The sequence below is a fragment of the Pristis pectinata genome, chromosome 44 (assembly GCF_009764475.1).
Source record: "Pristis pectinata isolate sPriPec2 chromosome 44, sPriPec2.1.pri, whole genome shotgun sequence".
Taxonomy (NCBI): Eukaryota; Metazoa; Chordata; class Chondrichthyes; order Rhinopristiformes; family Pristidae; genus Pristis; species Pristis pectinata.
Genome location: NC_067447.1, coordinates 248,545 through 268,184, shown reverse-complemented (window position 1 = coordinate 268,184; position 19,640 = coordinate 248,545). Strand labels below are relative to the sequence as shown.

The window sequence follows — 19,640 nt, the reverse complement described above, 5'->3', positions numbered from 1 at the left end:
GAGAGAGAGAGACGCAGAGAGAGAGAGAGAGACGCAGAGAGAGAGAGAGAGACGCAGAGAGAGAGAGAGACGCAGAGAGAGAGAGAGGCAGAGAGAGAGAGAGAGGCGCAGAGAGAGAGAGGCGCAGAGAGAGAGAGAGGCGCAGAGGGGGAGAGAGGCGCAGAGGGGGAGAGAGAGGCGCGCAGAGGGGGAGAGAGAGAGGCGCGCAGAGGGGGAGAGAGAGAGGCGCGCAGAGGGGGAGAGAGGCGCGCAGAGGGGGAGAGAGAGAGGCGCGCAGAGGGGGGGAGAGAGAGGCGCGCAGAGGGGGGGAGAGAGAGGCGCGCAGAGGGGGGGAGAGAGAGAGGCGCGCAGAGGGGGAGAGAGAGAGGCGCGCAGAGGGGGAGAGAGAGAGGCGCGCAGAGGGGGAGAGAGAGAGGCGCGCAGAGGGGGAGAGAGAGAGGCGCGCAGAGGGGGAGAGAGAGAGGCGCGCAGAGGGGGAGAGAGAGAGGCGCGCAGAGGGGGAGAGAGAGGCGCGCAGAGGGGGAGAGAGAGAGGCGCAGAGAAGAAGCCACGCACAGTGAGACAAACGCACAGCCATAGACGTGCACGCAGAGACGGGGAGGGGGGACACGCACGCGCGCAGAGATGGGGGGGCGGGGACGCAGAGAGAGGCAGGCACACCTTTCAGTTGGTATGGGTGAATCTGAGCTTTCAGTTGCCTTCCACTTGAAGTCTCCATCTCACTCCCACTTTGGCCGTTCCTATGAAGCCCGGAGCAGTTTACGGAACAACACACTGACTTCTGACAGGGCACATGACAGCTCTCGGAACTCAACGTTGAACACAGTCCCTCCAGTCTGTGTCTGACACCCACTTCTGATGGGTCGTCAGTCTGTCATGAATTGCTCCCCTTTTCTACACAGATGTTGCTCAATCTGTTGGCTTTTTCCCTCCCTCCCTCCCAGTATTTATTTTTTCCCCTCCCTTCCAGCCTATTTATACCTTCTACAGACAGATCGCCTGCAGTTGACAAGCCTCCCTCCACCCTCCTCAAACACTACATCAGCACCGTAGGCATCAGTCAGTCTCCCTCGCTCTGCCACCCCTCTTGGGGGTCGTTCCCCTCGCTCTGCCACCCCCTCAGCCTCCGTTCCCCTCACTCTGCCACCCCTCTCGGGGTCGTTCCCCCCTCGCTCTCCCCCACCCCTTGCCACCATTCTCCTCGCACTCTCCCTCCCCACAGCCATTCCCTTCACGCTCTCCGTTCACCCTCCCCTTCCCTGCAGCTGAACACCTTCTGGTTTCCCAACTTTGAACTCCAATGAAAGGTTCTCAACCTGAAATGTTAACCCTGCTTCTCTTCTGTTTTTATTTGCCATGACGTTGTGCCTGTGAACCTCAAATCTGTCTCCTTCTCACAACACCCAATGCCCTGTACCCCTTCTCCCCACACGGCTTCACAGAGGAGTTTTTGAAATGTGGTCTGTAAGGAAAAGATAGCTGCAGTCTGAAATGCAATGTCTGCTACAGGACAGACGGGGAACAATTATGTCTCAGAGCAAACGTTCACCTTTACAGCTGTGTACAGCACAGTATGTTCATCCGATATTCCTCTCTGCCATCGCTCACCATCCACTCGGGTGGGCAGGCACGGTAGTTCAGCCGTTAGCGTAACGCTCTAAAGCGCCAGCGACCCGGGTTCAATTCCAGCCGCTGTCTGTGAGGAGTTTGTATGTTCTCCCCGTGTCTGCGTTGGTTTCCCTACAGGTGCTCCGGTTCCGGTCTCCTCCCACATTCCAAAAACATATGGGGTTAGGAAGTTGTGGGCATGCTACGTTGGCGCCGGAAGCGTGGTGAGACTTCTGGGCTGCCCCCAGAACACTACGCAAAAAAAAAGATGCATTTCACTGTGTGTTTCGGTGCACTTGTGACGAATAAAGATATCTTAATCAAACTATGTGCGCTAAAGTCTCTGGAAGCTTTGAATTAAATGCCAAATATTGAGGAGCGAGTTGGATCTGTCAAGTTCTGCTTTAAGTTGAGAGTCTAACATTGTGACCATTTTCTGTCTGTTCCCTTGAAGACGTTCAACAGAAACACAAGGAGACTCTGCGGGCACAAACCGAAACACTGAGAGTGAACACGATCCTGATGAGGGAGAAGGTGAAGGTTTTCCGGCTGCTTGATCGATACGCTGAGCTCATGGTCATTTCCACTGTTCGAGATCGGAGACTTGTGCTTGTGGAACACGAGCTGCTGGCAAGAGGCCGAGAACATGAGGAGTGGAGGGGTAATCATTTCCAGAGAAAGCTGGAAAAAATCCAGACTGATCAATTGTTCCAGAGCAGCTTTGCCCAGAGTGAATCCAAATCTGGGAGTTCGGCAGCAGTGGCCGGAGTTCCGGGGATCGGGAAAACAACCATGGTGCAAAAGATTGTTTATGACTGGGCCACGGGGAAAATATACCAACACTTCCAGTTTGTCTTCAGCTTCAAATTCCGGGATTTAAACTCCATTAACTGTAGAATAAACCTGAGGGAACTGATTCTGGATCAGTATCCTTACTTTTGGAATGTTCTGGGAGAGGTCTGGAAGAACCCAGAGGGATTGCTGTTTATATTCGATGGTTTGGATGAATTCAAGCACCGACTCAATTTTGCTGACAGTCGGAGAGACACAGAACCTCAGCACATGTGTCCAGACCCCGAGTGGTGGTGTGAAGTGTCTGACATTGTGTACAGTTTAATCCAGCACAAGCTGCTCCCAGGGTGTTCAGTGCTGGTGACCACCCGTCCCACTGCGTTACATTTATTGGAAAAGGCGGAGATCAGTGTCTGGGCTGAAATCCTGGGATTTGTTGGTGAGGAACGGAAGGAATATTTCAACAGGTTTTTTGAAGATCAGACGGTGGCAGCAGCTGTTTTCAAACACGTGGAGGAGAACGAGATCCTGTACACCATGAGCTACAACCCCTCCTACTGCTGGATCCTGGGTCTGGCACTGGGCCCCTTCTTCACACAAAGACACAGGGACCCGCAGCGAGTTCCCAAGACAATCACCCAACTATATTCCTGCTATATTTACAACATCCTGAGAAACCACGGCCATGAGATTGAAAGCCCCCGTGATGTGTTACTGAGGGTTGGTCAGATGGCCTTCACAGGAGTGTCCGACAAGAAGATTGTGTTTACAGATGGAGATTTGATCAAGTACAATCTGCAGCCTTCCCAGTTCCTGTCCGGGTTCCTGATGGAACTTTTGGAGAGAGAGGATTGTTCCCGGAGCGCGGTGTACACATTCCCACACCTCACCATCCAAGAGTTTGTAGCCGCACTCGCACAATTCCTGGCTCCGCATCCCGGGGATATCCTGAAACTCCTCACTGAAGCCCACAGCACGACAGACGGTCGATTTGAGGTATTTCTCCATTTTGTTGCTGGTCTCTCCTCCCCAGGGTCAGCTCGGGGGCTGGAGGAGTTTCTGGGTCCATTTCCCCATCAAACAACCTGCCGAGTGATTGACTGGGTGAAGGAGGAGGTGAAACGTCAGATTGGGAACAGGTGGAAGGAAGGAGGTAAAAGGAGCCTCCTGAACACACTGCACTACCTGTTTGAGTCTCAGAACCCTGGGCTGACTCAGGCCGCACTGGGATCTGTGGATACTCTTTCATTCTGTGGATTGCGACTGACCCCGATTGACTGCGCCGTCCTGTCTCATGTCATTGGGCTCTGTGATACAATAAACCACCTCGATCTGGATTGCTGCTACGTTCAGTGTGAAGGGCTCCAGCGGCTGGGACCCGCGCTGCACAAATGCCGGGAGTTGAGGTAACTGTTAATTTTATCTGTAACTCAGAATTGTAAAATTCTCCCACTTCGTTTTGCTTCAAGATGAAACAGTTGGTTAAAACTGCAGAGAGGCAGATTTGACAATTTTGACGAATAGCTATTCGTCAGAGGGACTAAAATGGCTCCTTGTGAAGCGCAATGGGAGTCTTTATTAGATTAGTAAATAACATTTAATTCTGCTCATTGCTATGCTTGCCCCTGCATGTGACACGTCCTTTGGCGGGGCTCCTTCTCCATGTTACTGACACCCAGGCTGAGGCTGACAACCGCTCCACCCTCTTCCCGAGGTGGAGGGGCGAGTGATGTGGCTGGTCGGTGCAAGCAGGGGAGGGAGCAGGAACACCAAGCAGGCAGAGCGCAGCTGCGGGCTGCCAGCGGGCGAGCTGAGCTTTCCCCACAGGGGCGGGCCGGGCGATGGCACCCTCCGACCCGCGGGCCGTCCTGTAACCCAGCGGGCAGCCCTCGCCCCTCCGGGAGTCAGGCCCACGGTTGTAATCCAGCCATGGTCGGGGGATAAATTCTGCCAGTAAACGGGTCTCAACGCACTGGCTTGCCGGGGTTATCCCAGGAGTATTGACGTCCACTGGAGCCCCCTGGAATCCGTCCCGTGTAAGGCCCTGCTTGGGAAGAGGACTTCTGAAAATCCCCCCTCAAACCCTTGGGCAAGCTGCGGGCAGAAGGGGAAAATATCCTCGATCAGAGCGTGGGAGGGAAGGAAACGTGGGTGCAGGGGGCCCAGAAGGTGTCACGGAGGCGGTTGGGGGGGGTGCTCACAGAGACGGGGAGGGGGTCATGGAGGCAGGGCGGGGCTCACTGAGATGGGGAGGGGTGCAGGGGGCCCAGGGGGGGTCACGGAGATGGGGAGGAGTTCAGAGGGCCCAGAGGGAGTCACGGAGGCAGGGAGGGGATCACGGAGACGGAAGGGTGCCGGCCCCCAGCCCCCTCCCCCCGGCTGCTCGTTACCTCCCACGTTGTACAGCCGGGTTGGGTTTAAATTGCCCCCCATGTGTCGGTGAGGGGTAGAATCTGGAATTACTGTCACATGTACTGAGGAACAGTGGAAAATCTTACCGTCCATACAGAACAATTCATTACACAGTGCAGGGTAAAGTATCACAGTGACAGAGAAAGTGCAGTGCAGGCAGACAATAAGGTGCAAGGGCCACGACGAGGTAGATTGTGAGGTCATCTTATCGTACTAGGGGACTGTTCAATAGTCTTAAAGCAGTGGGACAGAAGCTGTCACTGAGCCTGGTGGTTCGTGCTTTCAGGCTTTTGTGTCTTCTGCCCAATGGGAGGGGGGAGAAGAGAGAATGTCCAGGGTGGGGTCTTTGATTATGTCAGCTGCTTTACCGAGGCAGAGGGGAAGTGCAGACAGTGTCCGCGGAGGGGAGGCTGGCTTCCGGGATGCCATGGGCTGTGTCCACAGCTCTCCGCGGTTTCTTGCGGACACGGGCAGAGCAGTTGCCGTACCGAGCCGCTACAGGATGCTTTCTGTGGTGCATCGATAAAAGTTGGCAAGGGTCGAGGAATGTCTTGCACACCGATCGTACAGGTCAGTTCATTACACAGTGCGGTTACATTGAGTTAGTACGAAGTACATTGATGTAGTACACGTAAAAACAGTAACAGTACAGAGTAAAGTGTCACAGCTACAGAGAAAGTGCAGTGCAATAAGGTGCAAGGTCACAACAAGGTAGATCGTGAGGTCAGAGTCCATCTCATAAAATAAGGGAACTGTTCAATAGTCTTATCACAGTGGGGTAGAAACTGTCCTTGAGCCTGGTGGTACGTGCCCTCAGGCTCCTGTATCTTTTACCCGATGGAAGAGGAGAGAAGAGAGAATGTCCCGGGTGGGTGGGGGCTTTGATTATGCCGGCTGCTTCACCAAGACAACGAGAGGTAAAGACAGAGTCCAAGGAGGGGAGGCTGGTGTCCATGATGCGCTGGGCTGTGTCCACAACTCTCTGCAGCTTCTTGCGGTCCTGGGCAGGGCAGTTGCCGTACCAAGCCGTGATACATCCAGATAGGATGCTTTCTGTGGAGCATCGATAAAAGTTGGTGAGTGTCAAAGGGGACAAACCAAATTTCTTTAGCCTCCTGAGGAAGTAGAGGCGCTGGTGAGCTTTCTTGGCAGTGGCATCTACGTGATTTGACCAGACAGGCTGTTGGTGATGTTCACACCCAGGAACTTGAAGCTCTCAACCCTCTCGACCTCAACACCATCTCCTCTCAATCTCCTCTGCAGCCGCTCTTAAGCTTCCATGTCCTTCCTGTAATGAGGCGACCAGAACTGAACACGATACCCCAAGTGTGGTCCAACCAGAGCTGCAACATCACCTGGCGGCTCTTGAAGTCAATCCCCCGACTAATGAAGGCCAGCACACCACGCGCCTTCTTAACCCTATCGACCTGCGCGGCAACCTTGAGGGCTCTATGTACGTGGACCCCAAGATCCCTCTTCCTCTGTCCCGTGGGTTCTGAGGAGGATATGGCGGCAGTGACTCGCCTTGATATGGTTATTGTGAAAGGTGATACGTTGTGTGGAGTGGGAAATGAGGTCAGCTGTGTGGGAGAAGACAGTGGTAGTGATGATTGTTTCTCAGACCGGAGGCCTGTGACTAGTGGTGTGCCTCAGGGATCTGTGCTGGGACCATTGTTGTTTGTTGTCTATATCAATGATCTAGATGATAATGTGGTAAATTGGATCAGCAAGTTTGCTGATGACACCAAGATTGGAGGCGTAGTGCACAGCGAGGGAGGCTTTCAAAGCTTGCAGAGGGGTCTGAACCAACTGGAAGAACGGGCCAGAAAATCGCAGGTGGAATTTAATGCAGACAAGTGTGAGGTGTTGCAGTTTGGAAGGACAGATCAAGGTAGGACATGCACAGTAAATGGTAGGGCACTGAGGAGTGCGGAGGAACAAAGGGATCTGGGAATTCAGATACATAATTCCCTGAAAGTGGCATCGCAGGTAGACAGGGTTGTAAAGAAGGCTTTTGGCATCCTGGCATTCATAAATCAAAATATTGAGTATAGGAGTTGGGATGTTATGGTGAGGTTGTATAAGACATTGGTGAGGCCGAATTTGGAGTATTGTGTGCAGTTCCGGTCATCTAACTATATGAAGGATGTCAGTAAGATTGAACGAGTGCGGAGGAGATTTACTAGAATGTTTCCGGGTCTTCAGGAGTTGAGTTACAGGGAAAGATTGAACAGGTTAGGATTTTATTTCTTGGAGCGCGGAAGAATGAGGGGAGATTTGATAGAGGTTTACAAAATTATGAGGGGTATAGACAGAGTTAATGCAAGTAGGCTCTTTCCACCAAGATTGGGAGAGATAAGTACGAGAGGACATGGCTTCAGGGTGAAAGGGGAAAAGTTTAGGGGGAACTTCTTCACTCAGAGTGACGGGAGTGTGGAACGAGCTGCCATCTGATGTGGTAAATGCGGGCTCACTTGAGTTTGAAGAATAAATTGGATAGATACATGGACAGGAGAGGCCTGGAGGGTTATGGACTGGGTGCAGGTCAATGGGACTAGCAGATTACCGTTTTAGCACAGACGAGAAGGGCCGAATGGCTGTTCTCTGTGCTGTAGTGTTCTATGGTTTCAAAGGGCCACGGTCTCTGCAAAGTGGCCCCACTCCCCTACCCATTATTTCAGAAGTAGCAGAGGGGATGAAGTTTTTCCCCCACATGTGAACGACAATCACTGAGCTACAGGAGGAAGATCCCGGTGAGCAGGGAATGAGACTGAAGGGGGAGCATTTAAAGACAGGCGGCACTTTGCTTAATGTGTTGTTGACATTCCAGGAATATCTGGGAGCTGGGCGGTGGGGGCCGTTGCCAGCCATGGAGAAAATTTCCTGAAGGTTTGGGTTTTCCCAAAATCTCCCAGTGAGAGGAAAACAGGGGCAGGAGTCTGCCCCCAGTCCCCTCAAGCCTGCCCTGCTATTCAACGCGATCACGGCTGATCTACACTGTCCCCAACTCCTCCCCTGTGCCAGTTCCCAATCACCCTCAATTCCTTGAGCTTCCACATATTTATCTAATGGCTGACGACGTGGCCTCCACTAGCCTCCGGGGGAGAGAATTCCGGACATTCGCGACCCTCCGATCAACGAAAGTTCTCTGCACTTACGTTTTAAATGGCTGGCCCCTCGTTCTGTGGAGAAACAAGGAACTGCAGATGCTGGAACATCCAGATGAAAAACACAGCGACACTGGAGGAACTCCGCAGGCCAGGCAGCATCCTTGGAGAAAAGCAGGCGGTCAATGCTTGGGGTCGGGACCCTTCTTCAGGACTGATGATCAGGAAAGGGGGAAGCTCGATTATAAGAGGAAGGAAAAGCAGAGCATTGATGGGTTGGACAAAGGTGGAGTGAGCACAAGGTGGCGATAAGTAGATGCAGGTAAGAGATGGTAATAAAATCACAAAGATGCCACAGCCAAGAAAGCTCGCCAGCATCTCTACTTCCTCAGGAGGCTAAAGAAATTCGGTTTGTCCCCTTTGACACTCACCAACTTTTACCAATGCACCACAGAAAGCATCCTATCTGGATGCATCACGGCTTGGCATGGCGACTGCTCTGCCCAGGACCACAAGAAACTGCAGAGTTGTGGACACAGCCCAGCGCATCACGGACACCAGCCTCCCCTCCTTGGACTCTTTACCTCTCATTGTCTTGGTGAAGCAGCCAGCGTAATCAAAGACCCCACCCACCCGGGACATTCTCTCTTCTCTCCTCTTCCATCGGATAGAAGACACAGGAGCCTGAGGGCACGTCCCACCAGGCTCAAGGACAGCTTCTACCCCACTGTGATAAGACTATTGAACAGTTCCCTTATACGATGAGATGGACTCTGACCTCACGATCTACCTTGTTGTGACCTTGCACGTTCTCTGTAGCTGTGACACTTTACTCTATTGTTTTTACCTGTACTACATCATTGCACTCTGTACTAACTTGATGTAACTGCACCGTGTAATGAATTGACCTGTAAAATCGGTTTGTAAGACAAGTTTTTCACTGTACCTCAGTACAAATGACAATAATATACGAATACCAATAGATGCCACGGCCAAGAAAGCTCACCAGCGCCTCTACTTCCTCAAGAGGCTAAAGAAATTCAGTTTGTCCCCTTTGACATTCACCAACTTTTATCAATGCACCATAGAAAGCATCCTATCTGGATGCATCACAGCTTGGTACGGCGACTGCTATGCCCAGGACCGCAAGAAACTGCAGACAGTCGTGGACACAGCCCAGCGCATCACGGACACCAGCCTCCCCTCCTTGGACTCTGTCTTTACCTCTCACTGTCCTGGCGAAGCAGCCGGCATAATCAAAGACCCCAACCACCCGGGACATTCTCTCTTCTCTCCTCTTCCATTGGGTAGAAGATACAGGAGCCTGAGGGCACATACCACTAGGCTTCAGGACAGCTTCTACCCCACTGTGATAAGACGATTGAATGGTTCCCTTATATGATGAGATGGACTATGACCTCACGATCTACCTTGTTGTGACCTTGCACCTTATTGCACTGCACTTTCTCTGTAGCTGTGACACCTTACTCTGTACTGGTATTGTTTTTACCTGTACTAGATCAATGGACTCTGTACTAACTCAATGTAATTACACTGTGTAATTGACCTGTACGATCGGTATGCAAGGCAAGTTTTTCCCTGTACCTTGGTACAGGTGACAATAGTAAACCAACACCATAGTGACAGGCAGGTGCAAGGGAGGAGGGGAGAGCAGATCCACCAGGGGATGGGTCAAAGGTAAGGAGAGAAAGGGGGAAAAAAAGGCTCGACAAAGAAGTTAGGACGGGGAAGAATAAAAGAAGCGTGGTGGGGTTTGTGGGATCACTTAAAGTGGGAGAATTCAACGTTCATGCTGTTTGGCTGCAAGATTCCAAGACGGAAAACGAGGTGCTGTTCCTCCAGTTTGCGCTCGGACTTCTCCCGGCAGCGGACGAGGCCGAGGACTGACATATCATTGATGGCGTGGGAGGAGGACTTGACCTTATTCTGCAGCCATGTCCCCTTGTTCCTGACTCCCACAGGTGAAAAGGTCTCAAAATCTCCCCTGTGGAGACCCACCACCTCCCCCCGCCCCCGAGAGCTTCTGTGTTTGAATAAAGTCACCTCCTCATTCCTCTGAACGGATGTTCATGAGGCAGAATACATAGTGAATGGCAGGATTCTGGGCAGTGCGGAGGAGCAGAGGTATCTGGGGGTTCATATCCACAGATCCCTGAAAGTTGCCTCACAGGTGGATAGGGTAGTTAAAGAAAGCATGTGGGGTGTTAGCTTTCATAAGTCATGGAATCGAGTTCAGGAGCCGCGAGGTAATGATGCAGCTCTACAAAACTCTGGTTCGACCACACTTAGAGCACTGTGTCCAGTTCTGGTCACCTCATTGTAGGAAGGGAGTGGAAACGTTGGAAAGGGTGCAGAGGAGATTTACTGGGATACTGCCTGGTTTGGAGAGTATGGATTATGAGGAGAGACTAAGCGAGCAAGGGCTTTACTCCTTGGAGAGGAGGAGGATGAGAGGAGACATGATAGAGGTATACAAAATATTAAGAGGAATAGATAGAGTGGACAGCCAGCACCTCTTTCCCAGGGCACCAATGCTCAATACAAGAGGGCATGGCTTTAAAGTAATGGGTGGGAAGTTCAAGGGAGATATCAGCGGGAGGTGTTTCACCCAGAGAGTGGTTGGGGCATGGAATGCGCTGCCTGGGGCGGTGGTGGGGGCAGGTACACTGGTCAAATTCAAGAGATTGCTAGATAAGTATATGGAGGAATTTAAAATAGAGGGATATGTGGGAGGAAGGGGGTTAGATAGACTTAGGCGAGGTTTAAAGGTCAACAACATTGTGGGCCGAAGGGCCTGTATTGTGCTGTACTGTTCTATGGGTGCAGACCCAAACTGTCCAGCCTCTCTCCCGATAGGACACCCCTCACTTCCCAGGAATGAGCTTGGTGCAATCCACCCCCCTCCCCCCCCCCCCCAGGCTGCCTCCGATGCTGCGATATCCTTTTACTTAGAGAGAGAAGGGGCCAAAATTGTGCCGTGCTGCGGCTGAGGTTTCACCGACGCCCTGCACAGAAGTACAACAAAACCTCCCTGCTCTGAAACTCCAGCCCCTTCACCATGAAGGCCAAAATGTTGTTTGCCCCACCCCGAGCGACTCGTTGGACCTGCCTGCAAACTCTCTGCGATACCTGCGCGTGCACCCTGGAATCCCTCCTGAACTTAACTCGTTCCCACCCTCTCCGTCTGGAGAGCGATCCACCTTTGGATTCCCCTCAGCGAAGCGAAACCCCTTGCTCGGTTTCGCTGCAATCTGCCCACGTCCCATTGCAGAATCACAGCGTCCTCTTCGCAATGTGCCACTCCACCCTTCCCTGGGTCATCGGCAAACTTGGAAAATTCGGCAGTTCATTCCCCACTCCGGTCATCAATGTAAAATGGTAGGCAATTGAGGGCCCAGGACAGATCCCTGCGGTGGTACTCTGGTTACATTCTTCCAGTTGCAAAAGGACACATTTATTCCAACTGTTTTCTATACAACAGTCAGTTGTCTTGAAGGCGTTGAGCAGGGTAAAATGTCGGCACAACATCGTGGGCCAAAGGGCCTGTACTGTGCTGTAGTCTTCTATGTTCAATCCATTGCTAACCCACTTTCTCCAATACTGTGCGTCTGACTGGAGGCTTGAATCAATTTAATTTCTCATTTTGTCTGTCTCTGTTTAGACTGGATAATAATAAACTCGGAGATCCGGGAGTGAAATTGGTGTCTGCGGCTCTGAGGGACCCGGAGTGTAAAATACAGAGACTGGGGTAAGTCCCAGACTGTGGGAGATCGTGTTTACGGTCACTGGGTGTCTTGACACTAAACGTTAATGTGGTCAGTAATTGTGTTACTGTTGAACGCTGGGGGTTTGCACCGTCTCCTGTTTCTCTGTGTCCCTCACCCTCTCTCTCATCTCCAGGCTGGGTGCGAACAGTCTCACACATTCCTGCACCGAGGATCTCGCTTCCGCTCTTAGTACAAACCGCTCGCTAACGAATCTGGACCTGGGTGGGAATAAACTGGGAGATTCCGGACTGAAACTGCTCTCTGCAGCTCTGAGATACCCAGACTGTAAAATCCAGAAACTGGGGTAAGTCCCAGACTGTGAGAGATTGTGTTTACAGTCGCTGGGTGTCTGACACTGAACATTAATGTGGTCAGTAATTGTGTTACTGATAAACCCTGGGGGTTTGCACCGTCTCCTGTCTCTCTGTGTCCCTCACCCTCGCTCTCTCTCATCTCCAGGCTGGGTGCCAACTGTCTCACAGATTCTTGCACCGAGCATCTCGTCTCCGTTCTCAGTGCAATCCCCTCGCTGACAGACCTGTGCCTGAGATCAAACGCCCTCACGGACCAATCTATTCCCGCACTCCGCCACCTCATCCTGACCTGCCGGAGCCTGGAACGGATCTGGTGAGTGTTTGTGTCAACGTTTAATGTGATAAAATATCAGATTGATAGGCTTTTCTGGTGATACTTGTGTACAAGTGTCGTTGAAATACTAACCCCTGTTGTTGACGCTTGTGAAAACTGCACATTTCGTCAATCTTCAGGCTGGAAAGGAATCCATTCAGTTACACCGGAGCCATGGAATTGGAGTCCCTCCAGCGATCCAGACCCAGACTGAGTGTGGAAGTGTGACCGTCCCCGGATACAAACATCGTCACTCTTGGGATGGCAAAAATTTTCGGCCGATTTCCTGCCCCCCCCCCCCCCCCGTTAAACAGCCATGCTCTGTTTTTTAAAAATCCGGGGCACCCAGCGGATCCTGGTCATGCTGAGACCATGCCCCTTCCATTTGGGACACCGATAGTCACGTTCAGTGTTCTTGGGAGGGTGGGGTTACCCAGGGACAATGCTGCTGTGTCCACATTGCTGTGCGGACGGTGAGTTTGGAAAGTTGACTTGGCCATTAAGCAGCCTGATGATACGATTTGTTACTGTTACAGATTAGGTTAAATTTTTTTTAAAATTTTATTTACAGCATGGTAACAGGCCCTTCCGGCCCAATGAGTCTGCACTGCCCATTTTAAACCCAATTAACCTACCCGTACGTCTTTGCAGAGTGGGAGGAAACCGGAGCACCCGGAGGAAACCCACGTAGACGCGGGAGAATGTACAAACTCCTTACAGGCTATTGGTGAATGTCCCTTTAAGACATAGCACAGTAGTGTGTTTGTGTGTGTGTGTGGGGCGTGATGACGACGACAGGAGATAAGGACCTGGTGACGTTTTTGGAGCAGACAGTCAGAGTCAGTTAGAGAAGAAGAGAGAGAGAGAGAGAGAGAGAGGCACCAGCCTGCTGGTCTCTGTATCAATGGATGAAAAACAATAACTGTCTGTCACTACAATCCACGTATGGATTTTCGGAATAATCCGGTGGAGTCCCACTTCGTCGTCAACCCGTAAAAGGAAACAGTTATTTGTGCAGACGGCCACGTCTTGAATGCCTTTCGGGGTGGCAGAAACTTCGGAATGAAGGAATGGAGATCGTCAGTGATTGAGGTGTCGAATGGGTTCCACCGTTGAACATTTGGATTTCGTAATTACTCTCTATTCTCTCTCTACGTTTCCTCTTCAGTTAACGGTGGTTTTGCAGGAGCCTTTGCTCACGTTTCACCTGACAGCTTGCTGAAGTGAACTTTGAGAAGTATTCCTGGACTTGGAGTTTGGGAATTTGCCACACACACACACACACACACACACACACACACACTTCGAGTTTAATTTTTGGGGTTAATGTTTAAGATCTAACATTTTTACTTCTAACATTCTGACATTTTTACTTTTATTTTCCTTATTATCATAAGTTATTAATAAAATAGTTTTTAACACTTAAACATGACGGTGTGTTTCTTTTATTGCTGGTACGTGACAGTTACATACACCTGAAGTGTAGATTTATCATCGTGCAGAGTGACAGGGAGAAACGCGATTGATTATTCCAACTGCTGCCCATTGCCACATGTCCGTTAATGATGTGCGATTGACATTGAAATGTGAACTTCTGTACGAGTTATTTTGCCCACAAATGGGAGGCAGGGTGGGGTCGTTCGGGGGACATCCTAGTGTGTCTTCTCCCAGGCCCGGCCAAGCTGTGGCCATCCACAGGTCCAGGCAGCGGGCAGCCGAGGGTTCCGGCCGGTCCGCCCATCTTCCGGCCTACGTCCGCACACAGGCGTCCTCGGAGAGGGAGCGCGCGGTCTCCGCGGGCAGCCCCAGTTGAGTTCGGCGATCGGCGGGCCCCGTCAGGGGGATCGCGTGTGCCGTGGGCGGTGAAAGAGCGATCCTTCTCTGAAATGTTGCGCGTGCATTTTGTGGTTGTTAGTGTTATTGCTGTAGTTGTGGCGTGGTAGTGCAGCGTTTAGCGTAACCCTATTACAGCGCCAGCGACCCAGGTTCAATTCCCGCCGCTGTCTGCAAGGAGTTTGTATTGTTCTCCCCGTGTGGCTGCGTGGGTTTCCTCCGGGTGCTCCGGTTTCCTCCCACATTCCCAAAGGCATAAGGGTTAGGAAGTTGTGGGCATGCTATGTTGGCACCAGTAGCGTGGCGACTCTTGCAGGCTGCCCCCCAGCACATTCTCAGTAACACGAAAAGATGTATTTCTGTGTGTTTCGATGTACATGTGACTAATAAGTAAATATCTGTAGTTTGCATCATTTTTCTTCAACTTTCTGTGTTTGTTGTAGTATTTTAACTGGATGTCCTTTCACTGTGTGTTTCGATGTACAGGTGACTAATAAAGAAATCTTATCTTATACTGAGGGGCCTGGATAGAGTGGACGTGGGGAGGACGTTCCATCAGTGGGAGAGTCTCAGATCCCAGGGCTCAGAATAAAGGGACGTCCCTTTCGAACTGAGATGAGGAGGAATTTCTTCAGTGAATCTGTGGAATTCCTCGTCTCAGAGGGCTGTGGAGGTCAAGTCATTGGGTGTATTAAGAGCAGAGATTGATGGGTTCTTGACTGGTGAGGGGGTGAAGGGTTACGGAGAGAATATGTGCTTTTGCCCTGTCTATGCCCCTCATTATTTTATACACCTCGATAAAATCACCCCTTATTCTCCTAAGCTCCCGTGAATAAAGTCCCCACCTGTCTCAGTAACTCAGTCCCGGCAACATTCCCATAATTCTCTTCCCCCAGATGGGGAGGGGCTCAGCGGTCCCGGGTGGGGGTAATGGAGGTGGTGAGGGGCGCAGGGGTTCAGGGAGAGGGTCCCGGGAGGGGGGGTCACGGAGACGGGGAGGAATCACAGGGCCCAGGGAGGGGGCACGGAGATGGGTGCAGGGGTCCCGGGAGGGGATCATGGAGACGGGGAGGGATTCGGAGACGGGGAGGGGGTAACGGAGGTGGTGAGGGGCACAGGGGTCCTGGGAGGCGCACAGAGATGGGGAGGGGTCACCGGGAGAGGTGCAGGGGTCCTGGGAGGGGGTCACGGAGCAGTGAAGGGGTCACGGGGAGAGGTGCAGGGGTCCCAGGAGGGGAGGGGGGTGCCCTGGGGAGGGGTGCTGGAGTCCTGGGTCCTGGGAGGGGGTCACGGAGACGGGGAGGGGTGCAGGGACAGAACGAGCAAACAGACGAAACATGAACAGGGTGATTTATTGAGGGCAACAAACTTCGCGGAGCGGGGCTGCAGAGCCAGCCGTCCTGTTCTCCAGGGGGAGATGTCATTCCTCACTTGACGATCAGATGCAGCGACTTCTGGGCTTGATCGAGGGAACTGAGTAACCGCTGCCCACTCGCGGTGAAGAGGTTGTTCGCCAAGCTGAACACAGTGAGGAGGAAGGAGAGAGTGAGGGTCGGTTCCTTCAGCGCAGTCTCCCCAACCGCAGTGAGATGACTGAGAGGTCTGTTAATAGTGTTCCCGCCTCAACCACTTCCTCTGGCAGCTCGTTCCATGGACGCACCACCCTCTGGGTGAAAAAGTTGCCCCTCAGGTCCCTATTAAATCTTCCCCCCTCTCACCTTAAACCCACGTCCTCCAGTTCTCCATTGCCCCCACCCTAGGGGGAGAAGGTGTGCACATTCACCCTATCGTTTCCCCTCATGGTTTTATACACCTCTGCAAGGTCACCCCCGACCCTCCAATGAATAAAGTCCCAACCCTGCTTTTCTTTATACAGCACAGGCCCTTCCGCCCCAACCATTGCACGCCGCCCAGTTAAATCCATGTTAACCTACCCGCACGTCTTTGGAGTGTGGGAGGGAACCGGAGCCCCCGGGGGAAAGCCACACAGTCGCGGGAAGAACGTCCAAACTCCCCACAGACAGCTGCGGGAATTGAACCCCGGTCGCTGGCGCTTCAATGGCATCGCGCTAACCGCTGCGCAACCTGCCCAACTTTTCTCCATGACTCAGTCCCTGGACTCCCGGCAGCACGGCGGTGTAGCGGTTACCGTAACGCTATTACAGCGCCAGCGACCTGGGTTCAAATCCAGCCACTGTCTGTAAGGGGTTTGTACGTTCTTCCCCTGTGTCTCCGGATGCTTCGGTTTCCTGCCACATTCCAAACACTAGAAAAAGGAAAAACTTCCAAAAGTTGGGAAGCTGCGGGCATGCTGTGACACCGGAAGCGTGGCGACGCTTGCGGGCTGCCCCCAGAGCACTCTATACAAAAAGATGTATTTCACTGTGTGTTTCGATGTACTTGTGACTAATGAATATCTTAAACCATTCTCTCCAGCTAAACAGTATCTTTCCTACAGCAGTGTGACCAGAAGTGAACACGATGCTCCAAGTGTGGCCCTCACCAATGTGTCCGACAGCTGCAACATCACTTCTCAACTCCTGTACTCAGTGCCCTGACGGCTGAAGGCCGGCGTGCCGAACACCTTCTTCCCTGCCCTGTCTGCCTGTAAGGGTGAGCCGGAGGGCCTGTTGCCGGGGCGGGCTGCGGGCGATGTTCGGGGTTCGCGGGGCGGTGAGGAGGGAGCTCCGTGGCTGGGGAGGTGATGAGGGAGCTCCGCGGGGGGAGGGGGGGGGCGTGGGTAGGAGGTGGAGAGGGAGCCGCAGGGCAGGCAGTGAGGAGGGGGTGGTGTGGGAGAGGGGGTGTGGCGGGAGCACCGTGAGAAGGGGGCAGTGAGGGAGGAGTGCCACGGGAGGGGGTTGGGGAGGAGGGAGGGCCGCCGCAGGTGGTGGTCAGGAGAGAGCTCCATGCAGGGGAGGGGGCGGTGTGGGACAGGGGGTGTGAAGGGAGTGCCACACAGGAGGGGGGCAGGGAGGATGGAGCAGTGAGGAGGGAGCTCCGCAGGAGGGAGGCAGTGAGGAGGGGGCTCTGCGGGAGGGGGGCAGTGAGGAGGGAGCTCCGCGAGAGGGGGGCAGTGAGGAGGGGGCTCTGCAGGAGGGGAGGTGGTAAAGAGGGAGCTCTGCGGGAGGGAGGCAGTGAGGAGGGAGCTCCGCAGGAGGGAGGCAGTGAGGAGGGAGCTCCGCGAGAGGGGGGCAGTGAGGAGGGAGCTCCGCGAGAGGGGGGCAGTGAGGAGGGGGCTCTGCAGGAGGGGAGGTGGTAAAGAGGGAGCTCTGCGGGAGGGAGGCAGTGAGGAGGGAGCTCCGCAGGAGGGAGGCAGTGAGGAGGGAGCGCGAGAGGGGGGCAGTGAGGAGGGAGCTCCGCGAGAGGGGGGCAGTGAGGAGGGAGCTCCGCAGGAGGAGAGGTGGTGAGGAGGGAGCTCCGCGGGGGGAAGCGGGGAGAACGGAGCTTCGCGGGAGGGGGCAGTGAGGAGGGAGCTCCGCGAGAGGGGTGCGGTGAGGAGGGGGCTCCGTGGAAGACGGAAACTCTCACCCAAGTTTCTGAAGCCGATGGCAGGTGTTGACGAGGTTGGAGAAGTGGGGCAGGGAGAGATCGGTGAACAAGTTGTTGGACAGCTTCAGGCGGCGGATGGTCCTTTGGACCCCGAGGGCGCCGACCAGCTCCGGGACACAGGCATCCGTCAGTCCGTTTGAGGCAAGTCTGGGGGAGAGATGGAGACCTGTCAGGGTGTGCTGGGGAGAGGGGAGGGGGCGGGAGAGAGAGGGTGCGGGACGGCGAGAGGAGGAGTGGGGGCAAGAGAGGCTGGGAGGGGGCAGAGAGGGGAGGGGGGCAGAGTGGGGAGAGGGGGACAGAGAGGGGAGCAGGCAGAGGGGAGAGGAGGGTAGAGGGGATGGGGGCAGAGCGAGGGGGCAGAGAGGAGGGTAGAGGGATGGGGGCAGAGAGGGAGGGGGCAGAGAGAGGGCAGCGGGGAGGGGACCGAAGGCAGAGAGGGGTGGGGGCAGAGCGGAGGGGAGGGGTGTCAGAAATAGGAGGGGTGGCGCAGGGGGAGCAGAGTGGCGAGAGGGGGCAGTGGGGAGGGGAGCAGAGAGGGGAGAGGAGGTCAGGGAGGGGAGGGGAAGGGAGGAGAGGGGCAGAGAGGGTAGGAGGGGGGAGAGGAGAGAACATCCCTCACCCCAGCGCACGGAGTCTTGCTGCGCGGAGGCTGGCGGCGAGATCCCTCACTCCCTCGTCCTCCAGCCTGTTGCCGTCTAGGATGAGCCAGTGGAGGCGGTTCCAGGTCATCAGCAGCTTGGAGAGGCCGGGCACGCAGTCGCCGGTCAGCCCGTTCCTCGACAACCTGTGGGGGGGGGGGGGGGGGGTGAGGTGGGGTGCGGCTGGACACACACACACACACACACACACACACACACACACACACACACACACACACACACACACACACACACACACACAAACCGCTAACCACACTACCTGCCGCGGGACAAAACGCGGGCGGTGACAATGCGGCGCACAGGAGCGAGGCGGGACACCTCCGTTACCAACCACGTCGAGCCCTTCAGTTTACGGCCAGGATCAGGGGAAACCATGCTAGCCCCCCCCCCCCCCCACCGGCATCTACAGGTGACCCTGTAACCTCCGTCTCTGAGACCTCAGAGAGATGGGTCCAATCTGCCTGCCGCTCGCCGGTGCCAGGGCCGAGGGCGTCTGGCAGCGGGTCCGGGACAGTCTGAGAGGGGAGAGTGAACGGCCCAGAGGTCGTGGCCCATCACGGTACCGACGACAAGAGGCGAGAGCAGCGACGAGCGATACCTTTCTCCTCACTACTGAGCGATCCAATACCAGAGGGCACGCATTTAAGGCGAGAGATGGGTAGGTCCAGAAGAGACGCGAGGGGCACGTTTTTTTTAAGGCCGAAGAGTGGCGGATGTCTGGAATGCGTTGCCTGATAGGGTGGGGGAGGCAAATTCACCGGGGGCTTTTAAGAGGGGCAGACGAATGAGAGGGAAATGGAGGGACATGGGCATTCTGTAGGGAGGAGGGATTAGCTACGTCGGCACAGCATTGTGGGCCGAAGGGCCTGTGCTGTGCTGTTCCTTGTTCGATGTTCAAAGGTTGGACAGGCTTGGACTTTCTCTTTGGAGCGTTGGGGACTGAGGGGGGGTGACCTTAGGTGTATAAACCATGAGGGGTACAGATGGGTGACTGCACGGTCTTTTACCTAGGGTTGGGGAATCAAGAACTAGAAGGCATGGGTGAGAGGGGATAAGTTCAGTAAGAAACAGAGGGGGCAGCCTGGTACGAGCTGCCAAGAGGTTGAGGGAGATACGTTGACAACCTCTGAAAGGATAGGGACACGGATGGGAGAGGGATATGGGCCAAACTGGGGCAAATGGGTCCCGCTTGGATGGGAATCTTGCTCAGCATGGACCAGTTGGGCCGAAAGGCCCTGTTTCCGCGGCGGGGGTGCAGAACGAGG

At 54.1% G+C, this 19,640-nt stretch overlaps 2 protein-coding genes across 5 annotated transcripts in view; both read left to right on the top strand.

The window, feature by feature from the left end:
- Nucleotides 1-19,640, top strand: part of LOC127566664 (NACHT, LRR and PYD domains-containing protein 3-like) — a 172,082-nt gene that overhangs the window by 19,417 nt on the left and 133,025 nt on the right. Inside the window, exon 7 of the mRNA XM_052009185.1 lies at nucleotides 2,063-2,148. Within this exon, the coding sequence (XP_051865145.1) occupies nucleotides 2,063-2,148 (86 nt within the window). The remainder of the gene's footprint in view (nucleotides 1-2,062; nucleotides 2,149-19,640) is intronic.
- LOC127566665 (NACHT, LRR and PYD domains-containing protein 3-like) lies at nucleotides 2,155-16,833 on the top strand. 4 transcript variants are annotated; one of them, XM_052009186.1, is made up of 5 exons: nucleotides 2,155-3,806; nucleotides 11,602-11,688; nucleotides 11,841-12,011; nucleotides 12,167-12,334; nucleotides 16,626-16,833. In XM_052009186.1, exons 1-5 carry the CDS (start codon nucleotides 2,182-2,184, stop codon nucleotides 16,723-16,725), a joined length of 2,151 nt encoding a protein of 716 aa, XP_051865146.1. In that variant the 5' UTR covers nucleotides 2,155-2,181; the 3' UTR covers nucleotides 16,726-16,833. The 4 variants fall into 4 exon arrangements, with proteins under 4 accessions (XP_051865146.1, XP_051865148.1, XP_051865147.1 ...); XM_052009188.1 differs by lacking the exon at nucleotides 16,626-16,833 and adding an exon at nucleotides 12,906-14,659; XM_052009187.1 differs by lacking the exon at nucleotides 16,626-16,833 and adding an exon at nucleotides 12,475-14,659.

Coding starts and splice junctions, on each gene's coding strand:
- LOC127566665 (XM_052009186.1), top strand. CDS start 2,182: ATGGTCATTTCCACTGTTCGAGATCGGAGACTTGTGCTTGTGGAACAC. Junction 3,807..11,601: donor CACAAATGCCGGGAGTTGAG/GTAACTGTTAAT, acceptor GTCTCTGTTTAG/ACTGGATAATAATAAACTCG. Junction 12,012..12,166: donor TGTAAAATCCAGAAACTGGG/GTAAGTCCCAGA, acceptor TCTCATCTCCAG/GCTGGGTGCCAACTGTCTCA.